Here is a 21,821-nt window from a genome sequence, read left to right on the forward strand (position 1 = left end):
CGCAGGGCGTGCTCCGCCGGAACAGGGACTTGTGGCGGACGCAGGACGTGCTCCGCCAGAACAGGAACTTGTGGCGGACGCAGGGCGTGCTCCGCCGGAACAGGGACTGGTGGCGGGCGCAGGGCGTGCTCCGCCGGAACAGGGACTTGTGACGCTGGCGAGGCGCCGGAGGGGGGGTCAGCGGCTCTCGGGAGGCCAGAACGGGCCCCCCCCGCTTGGGGTGAGCCGGGACGGGGCGTATCAACTGGCGGGGAGCCGGAACGGGGTTCAGCAGCTGGCAGGAAGTCCGGACGGGACTCAACAGCTGGGGAGGAGCCGGAACAGGACTCATCCGCTGGCGGGGAGCCGGCACTTGACTCATCCGCTGGCGTGGAGCCGGAACGGGGCTCGGCAGCTGGCGGGGAGCCGGGAAGGGGCTCGGCAGCTGGCGGGGAGCCGGAACGGGGCTCGGCAGCTAGCGGGGAGCCGGAACGGGGCTCAGCAGCTAGCGGGGAGCCGAGACGGGGCTCAGCAGCGGGCAGAGCGCCGGGACGGGGCTCGGCAGCTGGCGGGGAGCCGGGAAGGGGCTCGGCAGCTGGCGGGGAGCCGGGAAGGGGCTCGGCAGCTGGCGGGGAGCCGGGAAAGGGTTCAGCAGCTGGCGAGGAGCCGGGATGGGACGCTGCGGCTGGGGGGCAGCCGGGAAGGGACGCTGCGGCTGGCGGGGAGCCGGGAAGGGACTCAGCCGCTGGCGGGCAGCCGGGAAGGGACGCGGCGGCTGGCGGGCAGCCGGGAAGGGACGCTGCGGCTGGCGGGGAGCCGGGAAGGGACTCAGCAGCTGGCGGGGAGCCGTGGCAGGGCTCAGCAGCTGGCAGGGAGTCGGGACGGGACTCAACAGCTGGCGGAGAGCCGGGACAGGGCTCAGCAGCTGGCGGGGAACCGGGACGGGTCTCAGCAGCTGGCAGGGAGTCGGGACGGGACTCAACAGCTGGCGGGGAGCCGGAACGGGGCTCATCAGCTGTCGAGGAGCCGGGACGGGGCTCAGCAGCTGGCGGGGAGTCGGAGTGGGGCTCTGGAGGCAGCGTCTGATGAGGGACCGGCACTGGAGGCTGCATGGTGTGGGCAGCTGACGGGGAGGCTACGTGGGTGGTTGCAGCTGGCATGGAGGCGTGAACCTTTTCAGCCTGCTTTAGGTCAGCCAGCTGTGCCTGCAGCGAATAATACTGCCTCATGCTCTCCACCGTCTGATCCTCCAGCGCCGCGATCTGAGCGGTCAGCTCCTGGAGAGTCTCCCGGGGTGGTGCCTCGGCGGCGCCCTTCCCCGCTATTGAGGCCACCCGCTCCGCTATCTGGGCCAGTTTTTCACTCAGCTCAGTGCGGCGGGAGTCCATCAGGTAGGCGACCCTTGCGAGCTCGTCCTCGTAAGCGGGGTAAGCTGGTAACGAGGCAGACGTGGCGCTGAGCTGTTCGGCGGGTTGGTGGGGGGGGTCCGTGCGGCGGTGTCCATGACGCCGCCGCGAGCCCCTCGCTGGGTCCTTTTTTCGTGGTCGGGTCATTCTGTCACGATATCGCCTTGCGGCGATGAGGAGGTGGACCCAAAAGTCGAGGAGGCAGGAGGTGGATAGGGTTAAGGGAATTTATTGCCACTCTCAGCAGGGACAAACAACGGGGCGTGGACAAATCAACAACAAAAGGCAACAAAAACGAGACGGGAACGAACCAGGCGGACAGGGAATGATGACACGAGCAATAACCGGAACGAAACGCGAGTTGTGAGAGTCCGTGGTGCAGCAACAGGGAGCCAAACAGGATAATGACCCGACACTGGGTTGAGGGCATGGGAGGTATAAATAGTCCGGTAATCAGGGGAGCAGATGGGGAGCAGGTGTGTGATCGTGAACTGGGAACAGGTGCGTGGCTGGTGAGAATGAAAACAATAACACAAAGCACATGGCAGGGAGGTGACGAAAACAATAACAAAAGACACATGGCAGGGAGGTGACGAAAACAATAACAAAAGGCTGTCATGCCCGACGCGTATCATGACATAAGAACTGTTAACATTTGAGAAAATTTTGTCCTGCAAAATTCATTCTAGGTGAAAAAATAATGTAAACAAATGTTTTATTAATATTGCCACTTGGTGTATACAAAAGAAAAAGCAAACATTTGATTTATTTGTATAAAGGTCCAGCTCAAATTCTCATTAATCTTACGTGTAAGGGTCATTTATGGTCCATATGACTGACCAAGACGAAAATAAACCACCCTCACCCTAAGTGAAATTTCTCAAAAGGAATTGCTGAAGCTTCTTGGCTTGGAGGCGATGTAGTACAACCTGGATCCAGCAGATTTGGACATGAGAAGAAAGAGGAAGGGGTCCAAGCAGGCGTGCACGCAGCATAGACAAACGACCACGTTGAAGACCACGTAGGAACCCTCGGAACCATTCATAAAAAGCTGCACGTAATGAAGGAAGTGCACCACCCCGGCGGGCATGAAGCACACCAGGAAGATGGCAAACAGCAGAGAACTGGCCTTCATATAGGCGGCCCAGTCCAGATGCGAGCGCTGCAGCTCGCACATGATCCGACTGTAGCACAGGACCGTCACCACCAGCGGGCCCACCAGTCCCGCCAGCGTCAGGAAGAGGTTGTAGTGAAGCAGAAAGACGTGGGAGCCCAGGTCCAGCGGCAGCACGTCGTGGCAGGTGGTGCGGCCCAGCTCGGGGATCACAAAGCTCTGCCGCACCAGCAGATGGGGCAGGACGGCGGCGGCGAACACCACCCACACGGCCATCGCCGTCCAGGCGGCGTACGAACGCTTGGGGAGACGCTTGTACGTGAAGGGGTGCACCACGGCCAGGTAGCGCTGGACGCTGATGCAGGCCAGCGTGTGCGCCGAGCAGTAGAGGTTGCCATAGAAACAGGCCGTGACCGCTCGGCAGGCGGCCTCTCCCAGCACCCAGTGGTTGCCATGGAGATGGTAGTGGGCCTTGAAGAAAAGCGAGACCAGCAGCAGGAGGTCGGAGGCCGCCAGGCTGCTGTAGAGGATGGCCGACGACACCGCTCGCACCTTGGCGGCCAGCGCGCTCAGGATGGCCACGTTGGTCGGGACCCCCACCGCCACGACCAGCATGTAGGTGGCGGGCAGGATCTTGGTGCTCAGCGGGCCGTCCAGGTACCCCGCCGTGCTGTTGCTTAGCAACCGCAGTCTGGGAGGTGAGGACGCGGGAAGGTGTGTCCGGTTCAAAGAGAAGAAGCGGATCTGTGCCAGCGGTTCTCCTCTGAAGGTTCTGGGAAACGCAACTTGGGTCGCATTCTTCTTCTCGCGGATGTTTAACTTCTTTTTACCTGGCATGAAAATATTTCGTTAGGTACACCGGGACTACCTGAAATATGTTGTGTAACCAAAATATTACATTATAAATATTTGTTTATTAAAACTTGTACTTAGAAAAAGTAAAAAAAAAAAGCAATTTAACAAAACAAACTCATCATGTGATGATGTAATGACCAAAAATAAGTTTTTAAGCTTGAAAATGTCAAGAAATGTAGAAAAATTTGAAAATTAAACCACGTCACTTACAGTAATCCTTCATATTAAAAGCCTTAATCAGAGATTTCCAAATCTGTGAGTATTGACTCAAAATTCCACCACATGAGCATATAATGACCTAAAAAAAGGTTTTGTCTTTTATTTAAAACCAAACAAATAACTCGTGAATTATTTAAAAAAAAAAAAAAAAACATGAACCAGGGCCTCATCGATACACAATTGGACACCTCATGTGATTTTATCAATTAGCAGGGAACTTTTTTTTCTTGATCATTTTAAAATTTAGTAGCAATAAATAAAACAATTAAATTAAAAAGGCCTTGGTGATGCCTTTCCAGATCCAAAATTATTTGGTGCAAATACCCTGATCAAAAAAAAATCCTGAGTATATTTTTTAATTGCAACAACATATTAAAGGCCTTATGTGTTTTCTAGATCCATAATTCTTCTGTCAAAATATCCTCACGTGATTATGCAATAATCATAAAACACATTTATGACGCAAAGCCACACAAATAGTGATTGTTCTTATTTCCTGACAATTTCACGGCCCTGTTCTAAAATCCCAGAAAATTCTCCTGAGAATGTTGTTAGCGTGGGAGGCGACGTACAAAGTGTGCTGGAAAGCTCAGCTGTGAAAACACAATGAAAAACTTTTCGATTCCGTGAGGCACACCCAGGACCAAAACATGTCTCCCTGAATCAACACAAGAGTCAAAAGTGAAACAGATAAGTCAAATAATCCTTCTCGTCTTTCCCGCCATGCAATTTGATCATCTCTTACCTTTTTTCTGAAGTGTTGCGCTTAGACAGAGCGCCAGAACCAACCAAAATAAATATTTCCCCATGTTTTTGTGCGCCTTTGACCCGCATGCAGCTCCACTCACCGTCTACTATTCTTTCACTTCACCATGAGTGAAAAAAAAAATCTTTCCTTGTGGGTTGGCCTCTGCGAGACCCGTACCCGGCCTGTTTATGATCCTGACGGCATTACGTGATTTACGACGTCCAAAGGTGACAGCCTGTTGATGACATACCTTGCTTTTATTATTTGGGGAATTTTTTGAGGAATTAATATTCAATTTCTCCAAATTGGCCTTCAAATATGATCCTTAAAAAGTGAAGTCATAACTAACTACGTGCAAAGGAAATATCTGCCGGGACACGATAAACTTGTCTCAACATGAGTTGCTCCACTTCCGGAACTTTCATCAATTCTGTTTGGCTCTTTTTCACTTGCAGGCCGCATTTGGACTTCTGTGGTTATTTAACGCAAGAAGTCCTCAAACTCAAACGTTCGCAAACCGATTTGATGTTTCCGACTCAAATGAATGGAAATGTATTAATTATTTTTAACCCAAAAAATTATAAGCAGCTAATAATCGTTGTGCATGAAAAACGGTAGTTAGCTAGCCCAGAAACAACCACCAAAAAATATTTTTAAAAGTTTTGGGCCATATTAATCCATTGCCATTAATCTTCTTTCCACAGCCACAAAATCAAGATGACCCCCACATCCACAGTACGCTTCCTTATTTGAAGTCAGAGGAGGAACACTTGTTTACATTAAGTGAACTGCGATATCCCCAAAATAACTCAACAAGTCAACAACAGGAAGCACTTTTTATCTCATGGAAATGCCAGCGAAGAACCTTGGCACTCATTGGGAAACGAGAATGAAACCAATTAAAACAGCTCGACATGTTCTGGGCTTTTTCCTGTTGTCCCTCTGGGGCTCGGCTCTGATTGGTTGACGCAAACGTTTTTCTGAGTGGCACAGTGACAAACTCCAATAGTTTTGACGCCGTGTTAACTGCAAGGACAACGTGACCTTGTCAACTCTTCACTTAACCTCCTTTGTTGATGATTGTAGTCTTTAATCTGATTAAATGTACTGCCTCTCTCTGTCTTTCAAGTAAAATATATATATATATATATATATATATATATATATATATATATATATATATATATATATATATATATATATACACATTTCATAATAATGAGAATAATTTGAATAATTTTTAAATTATAATTATTTCTGTGGATTATTGTTTTAAATTATTATTATGAATTACTTAAAACTAAAAAAAAAAAATTCTTCCACACCTTTGCAATTCTGCTGTTGTCTTTTTGGACATTTGAACCCATGTCTATACTCCAGCTAGGTCAACAAGCTCTTTGCTCTCATCCGGCTGCAGGGGTGACGGGAAACATGACGTCACCCCCAAAGAATGTCTCTGCGCTCACTTCTGATTGGCCGCAAGTCGGATCCCACTTTTGGGGTGGGCAGAACCATCAGAACATCCTGGGAACGAAGAGCAGCAGCAGCACACTACATCGAGCGTGTGAGGGGCTCCGCAGACTCTTCGAGACACGTTTTATTCAGTTTTTCGCGATTGTTTTTGATTGCTCGTTGCCAAATGTCTCCAACAACACTTCACGTGCTGCCGCTTCTGCTTGCCGCGACGGCATGCGCTGCCCACCACGACAATCGTAAGTTTTTATTTTTAATGGTAAATAAAATGCAGTTAAAGTTGCTTAGCAATCATAAACAATGGCCATTTTCATTCACTAGTCAGTTTGTGTAAATATCTTTACGAACTGTGATAACTGTTATTTCATGGTCTGACGTCACTATTGCGGTTTACAGCCTGCTCGGAGCTCAGCCACGATTTGAATGGATGAGTCATATCGCTGATGTAAAAAAAGTTAAACGACTTAATTGATCATTTGCAGCGAGGAGATGTTTGAGGATGCTTATTAGTGCTGTCAAGTGATTACGTTTTTTTAACTAATTTATAATTTTATTAAATTATTTGCGATTAATCACATTTTTCAACTACTATTTTTTTTGTGAAGATTGTAACAGATATTCACTTGAATAATATCTTGGAATTAATGCAAAATCACCAAATATGAAGTATATTTTATTCTAATAGCTTTGTTTTATTCTTTTCTTTTCTTTTGCAAATGAAGGTGGACCTCATTTTTTTTTACATAATTCACATATTGAAATGGTTTTTGTCAGATAAGTTTGTGCGGAGTTTAATAATGTTTATGTAATTCGATGCCACATGTATCACATTACTCATTTATGTCTAAAAGAGTGGCAGATCTTAGCTTGGATTTTTATTAGCGTATGCTAACACGCTAATCAACGAAACGCTATATTAACACATTACTTGTGTCCAGAAAGCGCCTCCGGAAGAATGTTCTCCTACTTTGATTCCTCGGTCACCGATGAACCCTTCGCCTTGGAGGATGTCTATGGTCTTGAAGTGGACCCGAGGGTGAACAGAACCCCAAGGGTCAGAGGCACCTTGAGGGTCACCAACGTGACTTCCATCTCCGAGGAGGTACGCAGTTTCCTGACGGGCCGCCTGTCCACAGTGATCATCCCATCATTCTACACCGTGGTGTGCCTGCTCGCCGTGCCCATCAACGCATGCGCTGCTCTGGCCTTCTCGCGCCGCATCCGACCCAAGAAACCTGCGGCCATATACATGCTCAACCTGGCGTGCGTCGACCTGCTCTTCGCCGTCCTCCTGTCCTTCAAGGCGGCATACCACTTCTCCGGGAACAACTGGGTGTTCGGCGAGTACATGTGCCGTGTGGTCACCGCCGCCTTCTACTGGAACATGTACTGCTCCGTCCTCCTGGTGGCCTGCATCAGTGTGGACCGCCTCTTGGCCGTCGTGTATCCAATCGACTCCCTGGCGTGGAGGAGGCCCCGCAACGCCGTCCTAGCCTGCGTTGCCATGTGGGTCATTTCCCTAGCTGGCTCGCTACCTTTGGTCGTCTCTGAGCAGACGTTCCACCTAAAAGAGCTGCACATCACCACCTGCCACGACGTCCGGCCGGTGGGTGAGGCGGTTGGGCTCTACGGGGTGTACTTCATTGCCCTGTGCGTCACCCTCTTCGTCATCCCGCTGCTGGTCACTGTCATTTCTTACACCCGCGTGATCTGGTCCTTGAGCCGGACCCCTCGCGGCATTCCCGGACGCTCCCGCCGGAGAACCAGGGCCCTGGTGATGGCGCTGACAGTGCTGGTGATCTTCTTGTTGTGCTTCGCACCCACAAACTGCCTGCTCCTGGTCCACTACGCGCAGCTCCACAATGGGGTGCACCAGGCCCGTGATGCCCCCGAGGGCTCGTACGTGGCCTATCTGTTCTTTTTGTGTTTGGGAAGCCTCAACTGTCTGCTGGACCCGGTGCTCTACTGCTTCGGTTCATCCCAGTGCCAGCGAGAGCTCGCCGGGGCGCTGAGGTGTCAGAAGGTCGCCGAGAGCTTCGGCACCAGCTCGTCTGATTCGTATAGGTCCAGCACCCGGACCATCCTGAAGACCAGCCGCATGGAAAGCTCAGAGCGAAACGGCTCGTTGGCAAAAAAAGATTCCTCGCAAGGGAGCCACGGCGCACTATACAAAAAACTTCTGGTCTGACTACCTATCCAAGACCACTGACCAGACACTCTTGAGTGCATTTCTACCAAAGCAACATCCCCCAAGAATCTTCAGAAGAAACAAAAAGGACCACGGTCCAAATTGATCAACTCTCTCAAGAACTCTTCAGGAACTTCTGTGATGGAGTCTGAAAAGAGGAACATTTTAAGTTTAACAGCAAGAAATTACCCCAGGACCCTGCGGCAATGTTCTTCAAAAGACAATTTGATATCAGGAGCCCGGGTTTAAATGTAGTTTTGTGTATATTTACCCACCCTTCCAAAAAAATCCTTGACAGAATGCTTTTAAAAAGTCCAGTAACTTCCGGGATGGGGTCTGCAGTGCAGAATATTCTCGACTTGAAGGCTCGCCACCGCAGGGACTTTCCCTCAGATAGACACAATCTTTGGAAACATTTATTTTTAAATTTAAGGAAGTGTTCAACCCTCTCAAAAAACCTTTTCTGTAACTTTTGGGGTGGGGTTTCCAGAGTAGAACATTTTAGACTGAGCCACAGGATCGTACCCCCGGAACCTTTCAGAGTCTCCCTACTGAGAAATATGAACTTGGGAACCAGGGTCTCTAAATGTAATAGCGTGAAACATTTAATTAGACCTTAGGAATTTTCTCCAGGAACCCTCAGAAGGTTCCTACTGAAGAAATGAACCTGTTATTGCAAATTTTCACAATATTGCACACATAATTGTGATTTTATAATAATATGCGTTTAAACACAATGATGGACTTTTCATTTTGCACACTAAAACTAGTTGAGCTGTTACATTGTAATTTTTTGCAAAGTCAATATTCATATGTTTTGTGTGTATATCTGCTCACTTCCTCAACTGATACCTTCCTTTGCACTTTTGTTAAATAAAGGCGTTTCAAACCACTTTTTGACCCTCTTTAGGAATGTTAAACATTTATCCTGAAAAGATAAGACAACAAGCTTTTGATGTTGTCTGTGCGCTTGCTGCCCCCTGTCGACCATCATAACTATTCCATCTCCATCAAGACAGACGGGTCTTATTTTATCCGTTAGATGGCGCCAGAGCAAAGGTTATAGCCGGAGTTGCCATTAACTCAAACATTTTATGTGCTTTCATTTATTTCACCGGTCACAATCTTCACGCTTAATTTATTATTAATAGTATTGTTATTATCGTTATTATTACCACCACGATTGGCGCGCTGTCATGTGGCACTATGACGTCACCAAGGTGCGATCACCTGCTCCTGGCCCGGTGGAGATTTAAGGCAAGCAAGCCCAAGGCGCCACGCCCGTCGACATCACTTCCACCTCCACTCACGACGACGTCGTTGGTTTTGTTGTATTTGTTTTATTTAAGAGAACGAACTTGAATATGACTGAGCTGGATGGACGACTTGTTGTACTCGTTGTCATTCTTCTTAATTGTCTACAGTTCTGCTCGTGTGACACAGGTGAGTTCGTTTTGTTTACAATTTCGGCTGTCGAAATGGTCCGCTAAGAACATATGTTGTATTTATGTATTTAGTCACGAAGTGTACTGAAATTGTTTTTCGCATATGTACGGATATTTTTATTGCAGAGGGAATGATTTTATTTGGGGCAAAAGTTGAGTTTTTTTTTTTTTTTTTTTTTTTAGAAGTACAGTCACGTGACATAAAGTGGCGCTCGTCTGTGACGTCAGTAAACTTCCGGTTAATCTCCTATAGGGGAAGTGTTTCACAGCAGCTGGCGCAATTCTGTCCTGTCAAACCACAAAGTGTCACACGCTAATGTAAACAAATAAACGCGGTTGTCAACCACTAATGTTCCGTCAAAATCAGGAACTTCAGGCAACATAAGTGAAGCAATATGTGTACATTCTAAAAGAAAAAAAAATTGTTTGCATGTGTGCTGTCACATCAGATTCTGATTGCGTGTTACTTAGACTATGATGCGAAATAATTATTAATATAATTATTAAGTTTGATTGAACCTGAAGCAGTTCTCAGAAACAGCGTTTATACAATTTAATATGTATTAGGTGATTCTGTCATTTTATCTTATTGAATTCCAGTGACTTCCTCTATTTTCCCCCACAGATGACTTGCGAGGCTTCACCGGCACCGAGACCCCTGAAGGGATTTGGGTGGGCTCGCATGCCAAGTCTGTCCTGACCAGCGGCCTCACCACCATCTTCCTGCCGGTCGTCTACATCGTGGTGTTTGTTGTGGGCCTGCCTGCCAACGCCATGGCCGTCTGGGTGTTCCTGTTCCGCACCAAGCAGAAGCACCCGTCATCCATCTACATGGCCAACCTGGCTCTGGCCGACCTGCTCTTCATCGTATGGGTGCCGCTGAAGATCGCCTACCACTTGAACAACAACAACTGGATATACGGTGAGGGGCTGTGCAAGGTCCTGGTGGCCTTTTTCTACGGGAACATGTACTGCTCCATGGCCTTCATTGCCTGCATCAGTATACAACGCTACTGGGTCATAGTCCACCCACTGGCGCAGCGGCGGTGCGAGAACACGATAGCTTACATGGTTTCGGCGGCCATCTGGGTGACGGTGTGGCTCCTCACCGTGCCGCTCTACCTGTACGACCAGGAGGTGCGCGTGGTCAACCTGGACATCCTCACCTGTCACGATGTCACCCGGCCCAGCCAGAAGAAGATAGCGGCGGGCTACTTCCTTACCATGGGCACGGTGGGCTTCGTGGGGCCAGCCACCGTGTGCGCCATCTCCAACTCGCTCATCCTTCGGGCGCTGCGCAGCAGCATGACTGCGGACACCGGCGTGGCCAAGAAGCGGCGAAAGGCAGTGGTGCTGCTCGTCACCGTTCTGCTGATGTTCATGGTGTGCTTCGGGCCCAGCAACATCATGCTCCTGGTGCATTACGCTCTGCTCCTCAACGAAGTGCCCAACAACCTCTACGGCTTCTACATCACCACGTTGTGCCTGGCGAGCCTCAACAGCTGCATCGACCCCTTCGTCTACTACTACATCTCGGACGACTTCCGCCAGCATGTCAAGAACACCTTCCTGTGCCGAAGCCAGCGCACGGCCGAGAGGATGCGCGTGTCTTTCAGCGCGCTCAAGTTATCCAAGAAGAGCAACACGTACACGTCAGACTCCGGCGGAAACACGGGCAGCTCGCAATGCTAGCCGGCACGCCGACTCTCTCTGGATAAGACTACATTTAGTGTTTACTGTTTTAAATAGTGCAGCACAAAAGGACCAGTGCTTGGTTATCACGTCTGCCTCATAGTTTTGAGGTTTGAAACTTCAAGGCTTCCTCTAATATTGCCAAAACATTCAACGTAGACTCTAAATTGGCCATAGGATTGAATGTGATGACCAGTCCATATTCTCCTCCTTCTCTCTCATAGGCAATTAGTACATGTTTAAGGTCTTTTCAGGATACTCCCGTTTCCTTTCGCATACCTAAAACATGCGTGTTAGGTTTATACATTTTCTGTGCAGCATGTACATGTAATTGTTGGTGCATTCTACTTCACATACAAGCACAATGAATAAGTGTAAAGTTTTCTCCAGAAACTTCAGCTACCTCCCACGTTCCCAAAAAATGTTGGCTTCATTAAAGACTTTAAATTATGCATAGGTATGAATTTTTATGTACATGTTGTCAATATGTGACCTACTGGGGGGATGGCTGGATAACAGAATTGGCTGATGACAAACGCTGGTTTTACCCCACCTGTCCCCCAACGTCAGCTAAGCTGGCTCTGAGTACACCTGTGAACCTAATGAAGAAAAATGGAATATAAAATGGATGGATGAAAAATCTTTAATGTTTTAGTGTGACAGGTTGTTGCGTAGTCCGGACAGTTCAGTCCATGTTTTTTATTTTCATTTGAGTAGAATGTGAGAAAAAAAAACTTGTTTGTTAATTTCAGTCATAGAACCTCATTAAAAGAAAGGCAATCTAAAATGATGGAGGGGGCAAACAAGATGTATATCTTAACACTGAAATGTTTATTTTTTTTTTTAATGACTGTGTCTATTATTACCACTGTACATATTTTTTTTTCTTTTGAAATTTTGCACTGTGTGAAATGAAATAAATTGTGGATTTAAAAATGCTTAATATCACACTTTTATTCTACAGTAGCTGTGTGTGTGTGTGTGTGTGTGTGTGTGTGAGAGGTCTTGTTTTAAAAATGAAATGAATTAAAAACATCTGAAAATAATAACTAAGCAATACATCTACAGAGAAAAAAAAAGTTATCAGTAACTGTAACTGTTTTTATTTTCAGTAATTCTAAAGAAAAATACCGAAAAATAGGCTATGATTAAGTTATCTTTAAAAAAAATGAAATGCAAGAAAATACGGTGATGTAAACTATTTGATTTTTTTTAAACAAGCAATTTACATGTCAAAATATCACACAAGAGCTGTAACTGATGCAGTAAAATAAGAACACACACCGATTTCTTGACTTAAGTGATTTTCCACTCGGCGGTGACGTCATCAAAGGCAGCAACGGACTGGGCGGTTTGCTGATGACGTCACCGCGCCTCGCATGCTCAGCCAGGTAGTCTCGGGGCGTGGCCGGCGAGCTTCGGTAGTACCGGGGTGGAGGAGGACGAGTAGGCGTTTTGTTGAAGTTAAAGGACGTGCTATCTGGTCCCGGACACAGCACGCAGAAGAACACAGACCGAACTAGTGGACGGGATCTAATTTAACAGAAAGGAAAAAATGGATTTTGCTCACTTTTTGGCGCTTTCCTCGATCGTCTTGTGTCACTTTTGTTTCGCGGATCGCTCAGGTAAGCTTTTCCGTGGCCACTCGATTAGTCTTGATTCGTCCACATATGTTCTTCGACGATTGAATTGACTTTGTTCTGTGTTGGCAAAAAAAATAAAAAAAATAAAATCACTAATCTTCTGTACATCGCTCAACCTTTGACCGAATACTGTGCTCCAACTTTGGCTTCTGTTACCTCCGAGTCGGGCCTTGTCAAGTGGGCAAATATTGCTTTATTGTCGGTCTTGTCCTCAATTTGAATATGAACAAATATGAACGTTCGGGAGTTAACTTGCTTGTTTAGCCCACGAGCCACTCAACATTTATTTTAACTGGTTTAGGCTTTAAAATTTAGAGGTTTGCTTAAAACAAAATTGGGTGCTATATGAATTTTAAAATTTATGAAAGCACGACTATATAAAAATAGCCGAACTTGAATCATCATAATGCTATAATTGCATAGTACCTACAATGCTTTTCCATTGGCCAAACCATACAGTATGTACGGTACTACCTGTGACATAAAGTACTATTCCCAGTGCTGATACCATACAGGCAAATCTGGAGTCGTACTACTCCACCGTGGCAAAAGTCAAGAATACAAACTATCATGAAAAATCCCAATCTAAGATAACAAGCATTTGTATTCGTTTTGGTCACATGTGGGTTATTTATTTATTTATTTATTTTGCCCAGGAAAGGGTCGCGGTTTTATCGGCTACGTAGACCCACAGTCCTCGGACTTGGTTATGGTGGACCGCGTCACCTTGGAGACCCTACAGAGCGGCCTAACCACCATCTTCCTGCCGATCGTCTACATTGTGGTGTTCGTGGTGGGCCTGCCCGCCAACCTCATGGCCCTCTGGGTGTTCCTGTTCCGCACCAAGAAGAAACACCCGTCGTCCATCTACATGGCGAACCTGGCTCTGGCCGACGTGCTCTTTGTCATCTGGACGCCGCTCAAGATCGCCTACCACCTGGGTGGCAACGACTGGACGTACGGCGAAGGGCTGTGCAAGGTCCTGGTGGGCTTCTTCTACGGAAACATGTACTGCTCCATCTTATTCATCACCTGCCTCAGCGTGCAGCGCTACTGGGTGGTGGCGCACCCGCTTTCACAACAGCGCAAAAACAACAAGGTGGCAGTGGGCGTGTGCGTGGCCATCTGGATTTTCATCTGGCTCTCCACCACGCCGCTCTACTTGTACCAGCACACGGCCCGGCTGCGTGAGCCTGCCATCACGACCTGCCACGACGTCAGCGTCATCCTGAACCCCCTGGACCCGTTTCCGTCGGTCCGCCTGCCTTACTTTTACTTCGTCTTGATGGGCTCGGCGGTGTTCCTGGTGCCGTGCGTCGTCATCGTGGTGGCCTACATTCTGCTTCTTCGGGCACTGTGCCACGGAAGGGAAGACGGCGCGGCAGCCAAGAATCGGCGGCGGGCGCTGGTGCTGATCGTGGTGGTGTTGCTCACCTTCCTGGTGTGCTTCATCCCCAGTAATGTCATGCTGGTGCTGCATTACTCGTTGCTCAAGGACGGGTTGGCGAATAACGGCTACGCCTTCTACCTCAGCACACTGTGCCTGGCCAGCCTCAACAGCGTGCTGGACCCCTTCATCTACTACTTTGTGTCTGACGATTTCCGCCAACATGTCAAAAACACGCTGCTGTGCCGCAGCAGCCGGACAGTGGAACGCATGCGAGTCTCCTTCAGCTCCATGAAATATTCCACGAAAAGCAAGTCGTACGTGTCGGACACCGGGAATACGCAGAGCAGCTCGTGCTAGCAGGCAGGAGGGCGGGCGGACGGACGAGTGGAGGGATACCTCCACCAACGATGGACATTTAATGCCATGCTTTGGGTTGTGGTCCGTCCGGATAGACTGATTATTTCCCCCAAAGACTCTGAAAGTGTTTTTAACCTCATTTAGTGTTACATAATTTTGTAAATAAATACAAAAAAAAATAATCAGCTGATCATTCTTGTCAACGACTCCGAGCCACGTGGTGATGTTGCCAGACTGGAATTCCCGGAATGCGGTTTTCACCATGACTGGCCCAGTCTTGTCCTTCCCATATAAGAAACTGTTCAATAGAGAAAAGTGTCCTTATGCTGACCTCCGTCCAGCAACCCGGAGAGGATGCTTTTTTTCCCCCCGGTGTAAAGGTTAAACAGCCACAGTCTTCTGTTGTTGTCGACCCCAGACAATCATTTTCAAGCCACGTGTTTTCGTTACATCCTTTTTTACCAAATACTTTTCCTGGCAATTGGTTTCAATTAAACCTGTGACCATTAATCGAATTACTCCATAATTCAGCCCCAAAAATGGCTGAAGCAAAATCTCTGCCTCAAACCTTTGCGGGGATAATTCTCCACGCAGACTGTTACGGCACTCTTTGTTGAAATAAAATCCAAGAGGGAAGAGTCCATTAGTGACACGCAAAGTCACAGATACTATAGTAGAACACGAGCTTGTCAACCGAAAGTGGCCAAAAATAATGTCTGTACCTCACATGCAAATGTTATTATGTTGAATTATACAAAATCGATTTGAATCAGATTCATTGTTGGGTTGTAGAAATGAATGTAAATCAAAAAGCATTGCCCCCTCCCCTAGCCACCCACAGAAACATTTCTCCCCCTGCCACCACCTCCAGGGTCTGTGCTGAAAGGCTACCTGGGTTCGTCGAGGCTGCTTGTAAGAGGTAAATGATTGTTGCCGAGTGTCTTGGTGTCCTGTTACCTTTCGTTCTTCACAGCTATTTTGTTGACAGGGAAGGGGGGAGGGGAAGAGGGAGAGAGAGAGAGAGATTGACTCTCTTTAAAATACAATCAACTATTTCTATTTTTACCAATGCAGATATTTTATTACTTTTTAATTACAGCGACTTTGGAGTCAACCAGCATCTGTACAAATTACACTCCACTTTCAGAAAGTTGTCGTGTGACATGTATCTCCGTGTGTGCGCAGCAGGTTAAGGATTCAAGCTCGCTGAGCGGTGTCATGTCTACGTATCGTATTTCTATTCTGTTTATGGTACGCCAGAGGTTACTGTGGGGTTACTTAACAACAAAAGAGCCATTGTAGTATGAGTTCCTTGAAACCGCAGTAGTACACAGCAATTAGGAACAGATTGCACACTGTGCTTACGTAGATGAAAAACAATGTTATACATTTTATTTCAACAATTTCAATTTTGCAGGTTTTGGTTAGGCCGCCCCCGCCAACCCACCCTTATTTTGCGACTTTGTTGCTGCGTGTTTACCTCGACAACAGTCCAGCCTGACAAAGCTTGGAACAACAGAACCTCAGCAGTATGCATGTTTAACGCCTATCGGATGTGGTTACACTTGGATGTCGTAACGAGCACTATATGGCCCTGAGCTTCTCGTAAAGTCCAACTGTCCTTTTCGACCGCAGGCTTTACGTACGTCGCCGTATGGGTGGAGTTCTTCCACTGATTACATTTTGACATTTCTTTTACTTCCTATTTTGATGATTTTTAAAGGCGATTCGGCCGCCATGGTGGGGGGCGATGACGGGTTTGCTCGAGGCACCTGCGTTTTGCAACACTGCTGCTAAAATAAACATGACCTCTTGCAACAGACGCGCCGCTTGTAAAGCGCAAATCACGCCAAACCGGTTCTAGCCGTCTCTCGTTGGGAGCCACGAAGGAGAGAGGCGGTGACAAGCCAGGATTTGCTGCCTTGTTATTGTTTTAAAGACCCTGTAAAGAGAAATAAGAGGTTTGAGAAATGCAACATGTGCAGACTCAAAATTACGTCGTACTGAGTTGTGGAGATATGGCATTAAAGTTAGTTTTTTTTTTTTCGTTTTGGCTAAATCGAGGCCCTCGTGACGCATTCGGGCATCGAGCATAAATTGCGTCACCCTCAGTTTAGAAAAAGTTGTACAACGAGGTGACCGGTTATATGTCATATTAATGGTTGATAATACGTTTTATCTTTGTCTCGTTTTTTTATATCACAAAAAATGACATTTGAACCGGGATTGCATATTCCTTTTATATCCACTGTCCATATTTAACTCACTTGCTCTTTAATTGAGAACTCCTTTCAAGCGCCGAGCCATTAGTATTGCGAGCCACGCGTCCCGACCTGGGACTGCTGCTCAAAGGACGCCATTCATGGACGGCGGGGAGCCGGCGAGGAAGGAGAATGAGCGAGCGTGGCCGAGATCACACGCAACTCGTCGGCCCGCTGTGATTCAGTCAGTGAAAAGACACAACTGTCAAGTAAGTGCGCTTATTTGTTTTATTTTGACCTGGTAGGTGGCACCATGTGGGTGCCCCCCAGCTGGTCCCAGTGGGAGAAGAAAGGCGCAAAGTTGGTGGCGGGCCAGCGGTGGTGGGCGTCATGTTTAGGGGCGCCCCCCCAGAGGCCGAAAGGCACCAAGTTGTGCATGGACCACGGGAAGTCGTAGCCGCAGTGGTCCTCGGTGGACACGTAAACGTTGAACACCATGAATCCCCATATGGTGAGGCAATGACACCGCAGCAGAACTGGATCCACCGTGGCCCAGAAGCCCACGCTGACCAGCTCCCAGCCGGACAGGTACTGAGTGACCAGGCTGAACGGGCACCGGTACTCATGGTGCACCGCGTGGAAGGTGCGGTACAGCCAGGGGATGCGGTGGTGCAGCAGGTGCCAGAGGTAATACTGGAAGTCAAAGACCACCACGCAGCCCAGGATCCCCAGGGAGAACTCCCAGAGAGTGGGCGCCTGGCGAGGCAGCGGGGTGGGCGGCCTCCACAGCCACTGGCCCACGACGGCAGGGAAGATGTAGAGCAGGTGGTTGTAGATGGTGACACCCAACGTGGTCCCGATGCAGGGCCAGCCGACGGGTCTGTCCGGGTGCAGCCGGTAGCGGTTGATGCTGGGCCAGGTGGGTGCCAGCAGGTGAGCGTGGTGTAGACCCCCACGAGGAAGAAGTAGGTATAGATAGAGAGTGCCACGGGGAACAACGGGCTCCTGAGGAGGTCGTGGTGGTTCTGGCGGAGGTAATCCCAGACTGGCTGAAGGACCAAACTGGACTCAGGAGGGCCCCCAGTCACGTTGCTCGCCCCCGACATCCGGGATGAAGCCGCCTCGGCTGGAAAAATCATCGACGGCAAATCGTCCGACGAGGCTGTGCCAACTTGGATGACCCGACTGTCTAAAGCTTTTATGTATGTTCAAGCCCCACCTCCCATGCATACCCCCCCCCTCACTCCGCTTTAAAAGAGGGCACTCTGTAAAGACCCCCTTTCATGGATAGCACAAGGATGGCAGCGAGCACTCGGGACCCACAGACGCTCTCATTTTGCCCCCATTTAGTTGCCCGTTTCTTCTCCCAAAAATGAGCACCCGGTTTATTTTTTCAGTTTTGCAAAATTAATATCATTAATGGTTGTTTTGAATTTTGTCATTTTCAAGTGTCCTTCAGAGATAAACTTTCACAGATATTTCAAAATTTAATAGACACTTTTATCATGAGTCCATGTATAAATTATCTCAGGAAACCATGCTTAAAAAGACACAGGAAGTCAGCTCAGTTTTTTTTTTTTTAATGGAAAACTTGATTTGAAATTGGAGTTGGGCAGCGCACTGTGTTGTCTCCAATAGGCCTGTAGAGGGCAGTACTGCTCAACACAGAAATGCCTGCATCTGAAGGCTGTCACTCAACCTACTTGTCTTTTTTTTAAATTAAAAAATAATACAATACGATGCGACTTTATTTAAATAGCGCATTTCAAAACAGTACTAAACAATATATATAATATAATATATAATATATAATATATAATATATAATATATAATATATAATATAATATAATATAATATAATATAATATAATATAATATACACAATCTTGAGGATGCTGCAGAGAGCCCTAAGGATTGTTGTCGGGCGTCTCGAAGTGACGTACAGTCAGTCAAGCAGCCCATAGAGAATCAGTTGATTTGTTGTTCCAGGATTTCAATTTATCAGAGTGACATGACAATAAGAATCATTTAATGATGCTTGCCTCCACTCCCGATAGGTCCAGCTGCTGCAAGGGTTTCGTCAAGTTAACAAATGGAAACTTGTTGCGGCTGCGAGTGGAAGAAAAATTGTCCTGCGGGGCTCCTCTTTAGGGGCTGACTGCTATTCTAGTCGATGGCAGTTAAGTCAGGAAAATGATGAAAGGATGAAACCCACCGCGGTTAAAAATAAACCTGGCTACATTGGAGGGAAACTCTTGGGATTGCGACACCCTGGCAAGAAGGAAAGGAACAAGTAGCTACAAGTCAAAGACTGGAGTGAATTTTTTTTTTATTGTTGATTCAAATCATGTAAGAACCCGATGCACTTTTTCGCACATTCAAAATTGTCGTTCAAAGTCAAAATGGAAACTAAACAGAGGAGACACTTTTCATTTTATACGTCATCCATTTGTACTTTTTGTCCTGAGTCAAATGACCTGAGTTGAATGCATTTTCTGATGAATCCGATCGCTCGAGTCGAATCACCGGAGTGAGCCATAACTTGAGTCTGAACCGTGAACCTTTCAAGTCGACAGCGTTTATGAGTCGGAGAATCAGAATCTCCGGAGTCGCCTCGGGCAGTGACTCACCAGTGTGACTCAGCTCACATCCTATGCTCGTCGGAGTATCACCTCCATCACAAGGCCTCCCTGGAGAGCGTGGAAACACCGGAATGATTAAACGCAGTGATGGAGACGGCGCCGCGGAGGCTCCATCCTGCGCCTCGCACCCTTGGGGGGAAGGTGTAGGCAGGGTCACATCGGCACATTTTTTGTTTTTCAAGCACGCGGCTGGAAAGGAAGATGGTCGCCATGGACGCTCTCGCCTGTGGAATTAATTACCCCATCGGGCGGACCCCTTCCACCCGCCTACTGCAACTCCCCCATTTGTGGTTGACTTCCTGACAAACAAGTGAGCCGTCACACCCGAACACCTCTGCTCACAGGTAGGACCGCTCGTCTTGTGCTTCATCTTGTGCTTCGTTGGGCCAGCAGCAGGATGCCGAGCCAGCTGGAGGGCGCCATGGATGCGCTGATCGCCGTCTTCTACAACTACTCGGGCCACGACGGGGACAAGTACAAGCTGAATAAGGGCGAGCTCAAGCAGCTGCTGCACACCGAGCTCACGGACTTTCTCACGGTAACTTTTCGACCCTCGTACTCGACTCAACTGACCTTTATTTATTGAGCGCTTTTACACACCAAAAGTACTGCCTCGTGATCACTTTTCAGAGAGCTACACAGGAAATTATGAATTTATTATATGAGTTGTAGAGCTAATATTTTGACACAATCATATTGCCAAACTAGAAATATGATTACGTACACTTAAAAATTAACTTGTTTTTTTTCAATTTAAAAAATTTTTTTTTTCAAATTTTGCAGATTACCATGCCTCGGATAATTGAGACTCTCCACGGATATTTTTTTTTTTAAAGCACACTATTGAAAAATAAAAGCATATAGAAAACTCAAAAGATAAATTATCCTGTTAGTCCAAAGAAGTGAAAAATTTCTTTCATTGTGATTTTTTTTAAATGAAACTTTGTGTAATATTTTCATTGCGATATTTTTCAAAATTCCTTTTCTTTTTTTTTTTTAAATCTAAGAATTTACTGCACATCCAATCGGATTGAAGTGCGTTCACACGTCTACCTCTCTTTGAATCTCGGCTTGGGCCTTTCTATGTGGCGTTGGCATGTTCTCTTTGTCTTGTCTGTGTGCTTGCGTGTGTTATCGACAGCTTCCCCACCACATTCCAGTCCAGGGCGTACTTGTCTTGTGCCCAAAGTCCGCTGAGATAGGCTCATATTGAGTATAAGCGCGATAGAAAATGAAAGGATGGAAAATGGCACCTGACGGGAACAAGGCAGTAGGAAGTAAAGTTGACAGAAGATACCAAACAGCATTGTAATTGGAAGCTTGATGACTGCAGATATGTTTTGTTATTATTTTTTTTTTATTTTCTTGTTATCATTCAGCATGTGAATGAAAGCCAAAGCCTCAGGTGCTGGCGCGTCATCTGTGTCATCGGGGGCCCACATCACCTCCAAATATAGACGCTGCCATGATGTCATCACAGCCCTGTGGGCGGCAATCACATCTGATTGCAAGCCTTTAGTGTCGGGATACTCTCGTTTCATTGCATTTGAATCACAACAGCATCGAAAGCATATTGCGATTAACAATCAATTATTTTTTCCAGTTGAATGAAAACAGAACAAATGCATTAAACTAAAATGTATTTTTTTTCTTGAAAAAAAATTCAATTGAATGTATTTTACATTTGAATTAAATCTTATGTTGGATCTTATGTATTTAATTTTTTTATTGTACAGTATTTAGATATATATTTATTTTAGAATAAAGATTAGTTGTCTCAAGAAAAAACTTTTATCCTCAAAAATAAATGACATATTCTGTCAAATGTTTTTATCTAATTTATTTATTTATTTTTTTTCAGTCGCAGAAGGACCCTCTGCTGGTGGAGAAGATCATGAGCGACCTGGACTCCAACAAAGACAACGAGGTGGACTTCAACGAGTTTGTGGTGCTGGTGGCGGCCCTTACCGTCGCCTGCAACGACTTTTTCCAGGAGCAGAAGAAGAAGACGACCAAGTAGATGTTCCTTTTTTAACCACACTGTATATCTTTATCATCAAAACATCCGTCCATCCTTGCACTGTTGTCAATAAATGTGATGATTTCACTTTCCTTTGAAATCATGCCCATTATTGCTAGGTACAGTATGTACAGTTAATATATTTTTGTAACCAACCACAATGCTACCCCAAAACTTATATCTTGTAGTCATAGTTTACATGTTTTACCCCATTTATTGAGCTAGCTAGTATGTTACCTCGTGTTTCTAGTAATCTGTTTCTACCTAACTGTCTATAAATGTCTGGATAGATAGATATTGTAGCTAGCTTGCGTGATTAGAAACGGCTATAAGCTAGCTAGCTAACTGCTACTCTTATTTTATTTCCCAGCACAGCAAGAAAAAAATTAAATATATAGATATATACACATTCCACTTTTTCGATGATCCAGACGTTTTAAACGCCCCCA

At 46.8% G+C, this 21,821-nt stretch overlaps 6 protein-coding genes across 9 annotated transcripts; 4 read left to right on the top strand and 2 right to left on the bottom strand.

Annotated features, from left to right (window-relative positions):
• Positions 1 to 2,027: 2,027 nt before the first annotated feature.
• LOC148318915 (proteinase-activated receptor 3) lies at positions 2,028 to 5,047 on the bottom strand. 2 transcript variants are annotated; one of them, XM_088281606.1, is made up of 2 exons: positions 4,319 to 5,047; positions 2,028 to 3,271 (listed from the first exon to the last, which is right to left on the bottom strand). In XM_088281606.1, exons 1-2 carry the CDS (start codon positions 4,405 to 4,407, stop codon positions 2,266 to 2,268), a joined length of 1,095 nt encoding a protein of 364 aa, XP_088137732.1. In that variant the 5' UTR covers positions 4,408 to 5,047; the 3' UTR covers positions 2,028 to 2,265. The 2 variants fall into 2 exon arrangements, with proteins under 2 accessions (XP_088137732.1, XP_088137731.1); XM_088281605.1 differs by having other exon boundaries at positions 2,028 to 3,329.
• Positions 5,048 to 5,814: 767 nt separating this feature from the next.
• On the top strand, positions 5,815 to 8,874 carry LOC148318916 (proteinase-activated receptor 1-like). The gene is made up of 2 exons (XM_088280544.1): positions 5,815 to 6,033; positions 6,733 to 8,874. Exons 1-2 carry the CDS (start codon positions 5,961 to 5,963, stop codon positions 7,980 to 7,982), a joined length of 1,323 nt encoding a protein of 440 aa, XP_088136670.1. The 5' UTR covers positions 5,815 to 5,960; the 3' UTR covers positions 7,983 to 8,874.
• A 364-nt stretch (positions 8,875 to 9,238) lies between these two features.
• On the top strand, positions 9,239 to 12,057 carry f2rl1.1 (coagulation factor II (thrombin) receptor-like 1, tandem duplicate 1). Its single transcript, XM_088280521.1, has 2 exons — positions 9,239 to 9,425; positions 10,053 to 12,057. Exons 1-2 carry the CDS (start codon positions 9,347 to 9,349, stop codon positions 11,117 to 11,119), a joined length of 1,146 nt encoding a protein of 381 aa, XP_088136647.1. The 5' UTR covers positions 9,239 to 9,346; the 3' UTR covers positions 11,120 to 12,057.
• Positions 12,058 to 12,529: 472 nt separating this feature from the next.
• LOC148318918 (proteinase-activated receptor 2-like) lies at positions 12,530 to 14,977 on the top strand. The gene is made up of 2 exons (XM_088281427.1): positions 12,530 to 12,744; positions 13,419 to 14,977. Exons 1-2 carry the CDS (start codon positions 12,675 to 12,677, stop codon positions 14,507 to 14,509), a joined length of 1,161 nt encoding a protein of 386 aa, XP_088137553.1. The 5' UTR covers positions 12,530 to 12,674; the 3' UTR covers positions 14,510 to 14,977.
• A 26-nt stretch (positions 14,978 to 15,003) lies between these two features.
• On the top strand, positions 15,004 to 21,377 carry s100z (S100 calcium binding protein Z). 3 transcript variants are annotated; one of them, XM_088281430.1, is made up of 4 exons: positions 15,004 to 16,979; positions 19,535 to 19,662; positions 19,743 to 19,890; positions 21,214 to 21,377. In XM_088281430.1, exons 3-4 carry the CDS (start codon positions 19,750 to 19,752, stop codon positions 21,370 to 21,372), a joined length of 300 nt encoding a protein of 99 aa, XP_088137556.1. In that variant the 5' UTR covers positions 15,004 to 16,979; positions 19,535 to 19,662; positions 19,743 to 19,749; the 3' UTR covers positions 21,373 to 21,377. The 3 variants fall into 3 exon arrangements, with proteins under 3 accessions (XP_088137556.1, XP_088137554.1, XP_088137555.1); XM_088281428.1 differs by having other exon boundaries at positions 19,746 to 19,890; XM_088281429.1 differs by lacking the exon at positions 15,004 to 16,979 and having other exon boundaries at positions 18,722 to 19,662; positions 19,746 to 19,890.
• LOC148318920 (cholesterol 25-hydroxylase-like protein 2) lies at positions 16,370 to 17,875 on the bottom strand. Its single transcript, XM_088282045.1, is given in 3 exon segments — positions 16,370 to 16,451; positions 17,009 to 17,645; positions 17,648 to 17,875. Coding segments are annotated over 3 exon segments (921 nt in total). The 5' UTR covers positions 17,850 to 17,875.
• Positions 21,378 to 21,821: the final 444 nt, after the last annotated feature.

This window comes from Idiotropiscis lumnitzeri, chromosome 18 (assembly GCF_059441095.1).
Source record: "Idiotropiscis lumnitzeri isolate Australia: NSW breed Sydney's pygmy pipehorse chromosome 18, RoL_Ilum_1.0, whole genome shotgun sequence".
Taxonomy (NCBI): Eukaryota; Metazoa; Chordata; class Actinopteri; order Syngnathiformes; family Syngnathidae; genus Idiotropiscis; species Idiotropiscis lumnitzeri.